The sequence below is a fragment of the Branchiostoma belcheri genome, unplaced genomic scaffold, assembly GCF_001625305.1.
Source record: "Branchiostoma belcheri isolate BF01 breed outbred unplaced genomic scaffold, Haploidv18h27 scaffold7, whole genome shotgun sequence".
In the NCBI taxonomy this organism is placed as follows: domain Eukaryota; kingdom Metazoa; phylum Chordata; class Leptocardii; order Amphioxiformes; family Branchiostomatidae; genus Branchiostoma; species Branchiostoma belcheri.
This window is the reverse complement of record NW_017804353.1, coordinates 622,373-633,230: the sequence shown is the minus strand read 5'-3', so window position 1 is coordinate 633,230 and position 10,858 is coordinate 622,373. Positions and strand designations below refer to the sequence as shown.

Here is a 10,858-nt window from a genome sequence, read left to right as displayed (position 1 = left end):
TAGCTGTTGACTTCACAGTGAAATTGTCTTTTTTTCTATATGCATAACTATTATAATATGCAATTGTGACAATTGTGACAGAGGAATTTCAAATTAAAATGTGCTCTTTGGTTAATTGGCATATTTGCTTTACAATTCAAACCATCCAAAAGCCTGCATTGGAAACTGACTAGACATGGTAAATATGTGAATAACAAGAATCCGGGAGTCTCCACAAGAATACTGGATTGGTAGAATTTTTGTCCGCCATAAGCAGAATTCCACCATATGGCAGAAAGACAGATGCTGACTAGAACACCGTCCCAGAGTGTAATATACTCCTGTCTATCTAAATTGTGCGTACCTGGGGGACAACGCACTAGACATCTCTCAAACACACATTGTTTTTCAAAGTGTACAAATGTCATGTACATGTACATGTATATGTATATGTATATATGGTCACCCAACTGCCAAATGTTAATGGAGGTTAGGCCACACCAATTTAATTTGTTAGTTCTGGCATTCGTCGCTTCTTTTTTTTTTCTGAATTGCAAATAAAAACATGTCAAGCTCTGAATCAACTCCAAAAGGCTCATATTTTGGCCCCAACAGTTGAAGATCCCTTCTCTTCATAGTTGTTACTGTACAGTTTTTCCATCTACCAAAAGTTTGAAATTCATTGTTTGAATTACATACTAGCTTGGTATGCTGACTTCATGGCTCCTATGATCATAGCATGTAGGGCTATCATAGGATGCCTAGGCCTGTTTTTATTTTTTGCCCTGTTGCTTCATATTTTCTCTGAAAAAAATCCGAGAACCAACAAATTAAATTGGTGTGGCACAGAAAAAAGCCCTAGCTGGCTTATGAGGGCACACAACAATATGTTTGTTCACATAGCTAATCAAGCCAGGTTGCAGGTTAACGTTGTGATAAATATTAAAGTAACTGTTTTTAAAAGCTTGCCCTTTTTGACATGGCTGCCCACGCTTCATCCTTGGATGGTCTTAGTTTTCCATGCATGCATTTTCAATAAGCGTTGGAAATAGGACGCTGAATTATTTATTAGTAACCCTGACAAATTAATATACAAGGATCTTTGACCTTGCGGCCTTTGCTTATCCTGGGGACCGGCCACAAATGATGGTGGAGGGGTATCAAGTTAAACACAACAAATGAAACTCCCCCGTACAAAGGAATTATGGAATGTACAAAACAAATTATGGCATTTTCTGTAGGCCAGGGGCAACCAGAAACCATATTTGGATAATGTATTTGTGTCGAAGTTTTTAGTTGATGACTTATGAATTTTGAGGTTCATCATTGAATGTCAGTTTTTGCTTGATAACCTGATTGATCAATGAAAAACTTCAACAACTACTTTAAAATATTTTCTGATTTCCTGTTGCTTTTGATCTATATTTCTTTTTAGTCTGTTTTTCCTCAGTCATTTTAGCTGTGTCAGTATCCTCTCATAGGGCCCATTCTATCACATGCCAGGAACTTGGGGAGGCATTCATTATGATTGTTTGTGATAATTTATGATAGTTGCAGACATTTTCTCTGCTCTTGAAGAAATATTACATGTCAGTGAGGTCGTGGGGTGTGCGGCTATGTGTGATAGAAACCTGATGCTACTAAATGAAGATAAAATGTCATGAATAATTCATTCCATTCATTGCTCATCTGTTTGCAGTAGCAACATCATGTTTTGCTTCAGTTGCCTATTATTCAGTATTGCTGTAGTCAGGACACTGTGACAGTATTTTGGTCTAAACATCCTATTAGGCCACACCAATTTAATTTGTTGGTTCTCGGATTTTTTCACAAAAAATAATGAAGCGACAGGGCAAAAAAAATAAAATAAAAACAGGTCTAGGCATCCCATTATAGGCTTAAATGCTACGGAATGAGCCATGAAGACAACACAAAAGGCTGGGTTAAAATTTAAACATTGAATTTTGAACTTTTAATCAAACCACTGCAATGATAGATGGGAAAACTGTAACAACTAGGAAGAAAAGGACTTTCCTCAACTGTTGGGGGCAAATTATGAGCATTTTTCAGTTGATTCAGGACCAGAATCAAATTTTCCTTTTTTTTTTGCAAATCAGAAAAAAACGAAGAGGCGAATCCGAGAACCAACAAATTAAATTGGTGTGGCCTTAAGATACCATACTTATGTACATTTTAATTTGATTGTAAAGGCATGGTTAGCTTGTTTGCAATTATGATATCTTCTCACATAGATCATTTTTCAAAGGTTTTAGTTACTGTGATGACTTTTTAAAATTTCATGGTAGTTTCGTTTATAGAAACATCCTCTTAGATACCGATACTTATGTACAATCTTTGCAATTATGGTATCTTAAGCTTCTCACATAGATAATTTTTCAAAGGTTTTAGTTACTGTGATAATTTTTGTTTTGTTTTGTGGTAGTTTCATTTGTTTTAAATTTATAGGAAAAATTTTTTTTAAAGCTGAGTTCTGCAAAGTTGCTAATTTTCACCCAAAGCTGGCAAAATCTTTATCATACCCACAAACTCAGCAATGTACCCACTGGAAACATAATTATACTCTCCTACACAGTCTTATCCCACATTTCTAAGAAAGCACTTAACGTTATCACCCACTATCTTTCTCCTCACATCAGCAAGATGTCGACTTCAGGCCGGAAGTACCTTACAGGTAATGACCTTGGTGCTGAAAGCAGCATTTTCAAGGTCATTCAATAACAGTAATCAGTGTGCCACAGAAGGCACCGAGAAGGAACGTACAAAATGCTTTGCAAGGTTGTTACTCTGCCTCCAATTGTGACACCTTACTTAGGAAAAAGGGCAAAACCTACTGAGTTCATTCATCATACCCACGCACTCAGTGGTATGCCGTAACGCCGAAACACCTACCCACCTCCTACTCACCCATCTGCCTTCTTTTCTGATAAAGAACTTCTCAGGTCTCCCTAAACTTTTATATCCATTCATTTTTTTATTTTCAGACTCATGTCTGAGGACTAATTACAAGGCTATTACATGATTGTATAAACTAGAAAGGCAGATATTTGCTTGAGAGCAAATATAGCATATTTCAGTCCATATTGAGTCCATATTTCAGAAACCCCCCATACAATGCTTTTCAGTGACAAGTCTTCCCAAAGCCCTCCTGTAGTGCTTTTCAATATTAGGTGTTTTCAAAACCCCCATGTGGTGCTCAAAACCCCCATACAAGGCTACTACATGTATTTAAAAAAAAGAGAAAAGAGGTAGAAACAAAATGTCTTGTCTACACATATAACGTTGTATCTGATGTTCCCATATTCAATACTGGATGGTTTGCAGGATTTTAAAGTTTTCCCAGTGAAGTAAACCCCCCCCCCCATCCTCCTATGATTGTTGCACCTCTGGTATGACATCTGGGCATTTGGCAGTCAACGATACTTTAAACAAACTAGAGATGACAGAAATAATTTCTAGAACACTGCATAGGGGTGCCAAAATACAAGGGTGTGCCCAGTGCTGAAAAGGCATTTTTTCCTGGCCCCAAATTCAATTCCGTCCATTGATCCGCAGCAAACAAGGACACCGATTTAATCAGCACAGATTCTGATCGCCGAAGCTCGTGCCTCTATAGCGACCTGTTACCCGTGTAGGGCTTATTTGACACCTGCTGCTTCCATTATGTTCTCAAGTCGCACGCCGCACTGCCAATGAAGCTCCCAGTCACACACTTTTGTTTTAGGCTACGCCAACATAATTTTATGGATGACATCCTCTGAAGACCCCCAAACTAGTGCGCGCGGGCGAATAAAAAATAATAAAAATGCCACTAAAGCACAGGAATACAAAGCTGGTATTGTGAATTTGCGGCAGTGCTTATCGACATTTTATGAATTGGCACTGTACGTATGTACTGACTTCTTCAGTCATAGGCTTTGGTAGCCTAGGTGCCCGGCTCCGTATTGTCGCTAACTACCATGGACTAACCAAGGCCTAGATTCAGGCCAGAGCCTCAGAGTCAGAGGACGTAATATATATATATTTTTTTGAGAACAGGCGAAAATCAATGCGCGCGCGGATGTCATCCATAAAATTAAGACAGTGTGGCCTTACACAAAAACAAAATTACACTGTTACAGAAACAGCCCAAAACAGCCCAAATTTATTGATATATATGGAGGGATTATTGGCCTAAATTGGACGGTAATGCAGGCAGTTGACCTCATTTTGTACGAACCCTGTGTGGATGGATAGCCGTATGTAGATACTGTAATTCCTGATTTGTTCACTGTACTGATAAGTTCACTGTTTTCACTGTTGCTTCTGTACAGTGAACTTATCATTAGTTAACAAATGATTCCTGGACTTTCTTTTTTCTGCACCTGTCACCACCGTGAACATATAGTTCCGTGAACATGTCCATTTTTCTCAGACCGTGAAATTTTGCTACCGTGAACATAAAGTGAATTACAGTAGCTGTGATTGGATGCAGAAATGACTGCATTAATGATTTATAGCTATTAGTCCAAATCCTTGCTGTAATGCTCCCTTAGTTTGGGATCAGGGGTGCATTTGGATCTCAAATGAGTATTGATTGAACCTAAGTGCTCTAAATGATCCGGCATGGGCATCAAAAATCAATACAACATTATACAGAAGAAGAACTTTATTGCACGACAAATGCACATGGTACATTGTATGGCAAACTACATAAAGAGAGTAATAACAATAAAATAAGTGTGTTGAATAAGACCTAATGTCGAATAAAACCTAACATATCTATATCATAATCATTCAAATAATAAGGGATATCACAAGTCGTTGATAAAGTGTTACAATCAAGTGGGCTAATCACAAGTTTCGGTATTTTTTCTAATAGCAAAGCATTCCTTTATATATCTACCTATTTTTGCATTGTGGGGACCGTTACATGTAAAGATATATTCAAATCTGTCTCCAACATCGAGACTCTTAAAATCTATGGTACTTGATTCGAGAAATGTAAATAGCTTGTTACGTATAACATCATATTTGGTACATTCCATAACAACATGAAATTACACATGTGCATAGGTGCCTAAGGTGGAGACTGTCACTTCGTTCAATTTTGGGACTGACTGATTTATGAAGTGGAAGAATGTGAGATCATGTTAAAACTGTGGCCAGTAATTTTGTCTTCTTTTTCCTTCCTGGTTTCATAGCTATCTAACTTTAGGCCACACCAATTTGATTTCTTGGTTCTTGGATTTTTTTTCAGAAAAAATATGAAGCGAAAGGGAAAAAAAATAAAATGAAATAAAAACAGACCTTGGCATCCTATGATAACCCCAAATGCTATTGTAGGAGCCATAAAGTCAACATACCAGGCTGGTTTGTAATTCAAGCAATGAATTCATAACTTTTAATTAAACCACTGCATTGATAAAGGGAAAAACTGTAACAACTCTGCAGAGAAGGGGCTTCCTTCAACTGCCAAAATATGAGCATTTTTTTGCAAATCAGAAAAAAATTAAGCGGGTGGATCCGTGAAACAACAAAATAAATTGGTGTGGCCTTAGTTATTAGGTATTTCAAGTCCTATAATAGCCTGCAACACTAGTGGGCACTAGCCTTGCCAGTTTATAAGGTCCGTAGTACTTTTCGCTCGACTGAGCATTTTGAGTGGTCACTGGTTGGGCCCTATTCTGGTCAAGGCTGGAGCTAAGCTGGTGCATTCGCGCTGAAATGATGCCTTCAGCCTCCTGATATATACAGTCTGGCATAACTTCTGAACGATTACATGGGCCACAGCAAGGAAATTGTAGGGATGACAGCCACATGCCTTGATTTTCACATGTCTTTTTAAACAACAACAAAAAAATTTTGTGGTGGCATTTCATATGACAAGAAAAAGCCAAAAGTTAGGAGGATATGTTTTATGCTAAAATTGAGAGTATATGTTGTAGAAGTGACCATGAGTGTAGTTTGATAAATGAAATTAGTGTGGTAGTTGTAGCCTACATGTGTACATGTATACTGTAGTTGTAGTGATACAAGGCCACAACACTAGTGTCACTTCTCGGATACAAGAAGAAAAGTATGTTGTCTATTTAATTTATATTTTGTTGCTTCATTCCTTGTTACATTAGTGACATGTCTATTTTGAAATTTTGCTTTTTTTGAGCTCCCTATGAATTTTATACTTGCTTTTGCCACACATATAGCAACTGGTTGGGTCACGAAAATGGACTCCTGCACTTGACAGTGGAACAACTGAGCATATTAAAGACAAAAATACAGCCATCCATATCTATCAATGCATCTATGTTTCTTCAAAACGCTGCCAATGTTACAATCCCATAGTTCCTATGGACCACGAGAGATATTGATTCTCTTTGCCAGTGCCAAATCCTTGACCATATTCATCCTCTTCTCCGAGCCAGAATCAATGCAACTGCATGACCCCATCCCATATTTCAAAACTTGCTGGATTTTAGTCTTTGTAGCTGTCTATATCGAAAGAAAATATACATGCAAAATGTATTTAAAATGTACAGTCATAAGTGTAAGTAAATTAAAATCTATAATATTATATCCCCCTATATATGTCTGAAATATGTAAAAAAAAATCTACTTTTTAGGCCACACCAATTTAATTTGTTGGTTCTCGGATTTTTTCAGAAAAAATATGAAGCGACAGGGCGAAAAAAAATAAAAATAAAAACAGGTCTAGGCATCCTATTATAGGCTTAAATGCTGCAAAATGAGCCATGAAGTCAACACAAAAGGCTGGGTTAAAATTCAAACATAGAATTTTGAACTTTTAATCAAACCACTGCAATGATAGATGGGAAAACTGTAACAACTAGAAAGAAAAGGACTTTCCTCAACTGTTGGGGGGCAAAACATGAGCATTTTTCAGTTGATTCAGGACCAGAATCAATTTTTTTTTTTTTTTTTTGCAAATCAGAAAAAAACGAAGAGGCGAATCCGAGAACCAACAAATTAATTTGGTGTGGCCTTAGATCTAAAAACAAAGCAAAATGATAAAATGTTCTCCTGAAATTGTCTTAAGTAAAGTACATTACAGATTTTCTAAAGAGATGTGGCATAAAAATTTAATGTTCATGATTTTATTCACTGCACACTCTTGTCATGAGAATAGAAAGTGGCATTGAGCCCTAGGCTAATGTAATATGGAAGAACAAAATACATCATAGATTACAATATAATAATACTAATAATTATAATACTAACCACAACAAAAGTTCTAATTTTCTTCACAATCAATAAAACGTTGCCTGCTCCAACTTACATGAATTAATCTCTATGACTAATACCATCTCATTATGGGTCAGCAGCCAGAAATACCGCCCTGTCCCCTGAGACAGTCGCACCCGAGAATTTTATCATTCCAGTTGGCATTCCTCTGCAATAGATCGGTCCCCAGGCACACCCTACGGCGTACAATTTTGATCCACGTTAATGTTTATGTTCAACCCCCACGGGGCTGATAAAAATTGGCACCAAGACAGGGATGAGGGTCCTTAATTGCCTGATGGCACAGTTTCCCCCAGGATTCACTAGCTACAGTACACTTTGATGTCGCAGATATCAGGAACATTAGCGGAAATTAGCATCGCCTGGGTACAAGTGCGGCTCTGGATAAAAAAAGTGGCCCGACGGCGAGTTTCAGAGATGAGAAAATGAGATCTGTTCTCCCGAGAATGGGATCATTGCATTTTTGGAAAAGTGGGAGGTCGTCAGTTAGATCACTGTCTTTTCTGAGAGTGTCATCGTTGGTTTTTGTTGAGAATATAAAGGCTGACATGATGTTGATTTTGAAGCTAATCACTAGCTTCAAAGCAAACATTTAGACGATCTGACATGCTTTGGATAATCATGGCTTACAAAGCTCTTTTTTTAGGAAATAAAACGTATGTTATAATAACACCACCCTCCCAAACTTGTGCTGAATGTATATTTTGAACTTTTAATGTACAAAAATGTTTTCTTGTTTTTATTTTTTTTTGGGGGGGGGGGAATGATTTCATCTAAAATATTCAAAACTGTATAGGTGCGAGGAAGATTTTTCTTTTAATTCTTACAATTTCTAGACATTCATTCATCCTACAATTCTATGGCACCATCTTCGTTTTGATGTTAAAGTTATACAAATTTCCTTTTCAACATTTAATTAAGTAACAGCCTCGAATGTGAAATCCTGTTGTCACGCTTCCCACAGCCTCAAGTCATAACCATGGTAGTTAAGGATAAAAAAAGTGAAAGACTTAGTGATCTCGAACCAGTTTAGCTCGTTGAAGAGCTCTTCCACTGGTCGTGACAGAGAAGACACACGCTATGTACAGTATTTACAGGTTCATTGTACCAGGGGAATTCCCCTAGCTCTTTTCGACAAGCACAATGAACAGTGAGACACCAGCTTAACGTCCCGTCCAAAGGACTGCGACCCTAAACAGTAGCGTGCATGTCAGGTGAGCGACAACAGCCAGGATTCGAACTCCCAACCTCTTAGCCCAGAAGCAGGTTTGCTAACCACTGGATACCAAAGCTACTGATAGGATAAGGATGAATGTCCCTGAGAAATGCCAGTTTCCAACGCCCTATTACTACTGATGACTCATCCAGGGTCTACAGCATGTAATAAACCTTATCGCTGCCACAATCTCTCAACCCCTTAGTAGGCAGTTTGGGGAATGAGCCCATACTTTTTTCAACACATCAAATTTCACACGCTCTCTCTCGGGTCTCATAATATAAAGTTATGGTTACTAAATCGTTCAGTCATTGTTTTAAGTTAAGAAAACGACTGTTGAGACATAAGACACTAGAGCTTCAGTTGGTGAATCAGTTTAAGGGAATGAGCCCATACTTTTTTCAACACAGCAAATTTCACACGCTCTCTCTCGGGTCTCATAATATAAGGTTAGTAATGGCTCAGTCACTGTTTTAAGTTAAGAAAATGACTGTATAGTCATGAGATACCAAAGCTTGGTGAATCATCACAATACCAACAGATATTGATGAATCTTTGGAACTACAATTATAAATCATGTCTGTGATTAACTCAGTGTATTCTTAACGCATCTCATCAAAGCCACACAATTTGTTGGTTATTTAATTTTTTTAAAGAAATCAGATGCTATATTACGTATATATGACTAATATCAAGTAAACATGAAACAGAGATGAGGGGAAAGTCCGTAAATTGGCACACACAATTTCAAGGAGTAATATGATATTATAAACTTAAGACAGTCCTCTTTTTTGTGATGTCCTTTTGCCAGAATTATACATAAAATGTCCTAGAACCAAGCAATTTCATTGGTGTGGCTTTAAAACAAGAAGAATATAGTCATGGGTCTGTCGTATCACCTTAAGCTCAATGCCTAGAGAAGTGATCATTTGGCTTTGCATTGAGCGACACAAAATATGTGATATACAATTGTTAAAGTTAACACTTAAGAGGCTATTTACATCACATTGTCTACCAGATACCTTTGACCCAGTGTTGATGTCACACTTTAAAAAAGTCATGTGACAAGCCTCACTGGGTCAGTCTACTGAGGAAGACCAGTCAGTGACTGGTCGAAAGCTCTAGGTGAGAGAACTTCTTTGTGTTGGATCAAAAGTTTTAACTTTAAACATGTAACGTTAACTACCAACACAGATGAACTTTCATGATAGAATATAAGTACTTGTCGTCACAGCACACACAAAACACTTAACTCTTGTCCTGCTGGCATTTTTTACAGAATATTTTTCAATAATTTCATGTCTTAATCAGGTCATATGCCCTTGACTTTTTTTTGCCACTTCCGCATTTGTTGCATTTTGCTGCAGTGTGATGCGCTGTATGAGAAATACCCCCCCAAATCGTATATATACGGGACACTATATTTGTATATGGTACTCGTATGTGCAACCCATATAATATATATTACATGCTCCACAGGACAAGGGTTATAAGATAGTTGAAGAAGGTAGAATGTACTTACTTGGTATTCCTGCCACCAACTTGAGTGGTCGTAACACCCTCACCGCTCGGAGGGTGCGCAAATCGACATTGTTACTTTGGACAAAGGTTGACATGAGGCTGCATGGGGTCGTGCGGGCGGCGGGAGAGAGATAGAAAATAAACAAAAGGGCGCGGGTAAGGTTAAGGGTTTGTTAGTGCATCACATAACATGTTACAGCTTAAACATCAACTGTCATAATCCTACGCCAAAAAAAAGTTACTCAAGCAACTGGATATGATTTTGGAAACGGTCAGACATTTCAGCTAGTATCCACTAGCTTTCGTCAGTTTACTGTGAGACCAGAGGAGAAATGTAGGTTTATAAGCTTTCAAAAAATTGTCTTCACTTTATTTGCATATCAATCAATAGTTTGTGCTTACAAACCTGCATTTCTCTTCTGGTCTCACAGTCACTGACAAAAGCTAGTGGATACTAGCTGAAACGTCTGACCGTTTCTAAAATCATATCCAGTTGCTTGAGTAACTTATTTTTGGCGTATCGTGTTACCTGGATGTCTAACTTTCGTCGACATCTCATAACCCTAGCCTGAGTGTCAGCCTTTTTTAGCTTTCGTCCGTTCCCTACGATCCACTGCTTTGGCCAGTAGCGGATCATGGAGAGCAGACGAAAGCTAAAAAGGCTGACACTCAGGCTATCATAATCCTTCCAAATTTAATTTTAAAAAAAATGAATTTAAATGATTGAATACTGAATTAGTAATCCCAAAGGACTACTTATTCTAATATCCAAGTGTTGGACACATTCTTGATAAGACCGTTTTGTTATATGTGGTGGTCTAATGGTATGCAGGATAACTATGAAAGTTGATGTGACATTATGTAGAATACAGTTATAAAATG

General features: G+C 37.7%; 1 protein-coding gene across 8 annotated transcripts in view; it reads right to left on the bottom strand.

Annotated features, from left to right (window-relative positions):
* Positions 1–10,858, bottom strand: part of LOC109484487 (probable voltage-dependent N-type calcium channel subunit alpha-1B) — a 157,441-nt gene that overhangs the window by 89,357 nt on the left and 57,226 nt on the right. For all 8 annotated transcript variants that reach the window (XM_019787757.1, XM_019787759.1, XM_019787761.1 and 5 more), the window contains exon 7: positions 9,978–10,075. In XM_019787757.1, the coding sequence (XP_019643316.1) occupies positions 9,978–10,075 (98 nt within the window). The remainder of the gene's footprint in view (positions 1–9,977; positions 10,076–10,858) is intronic.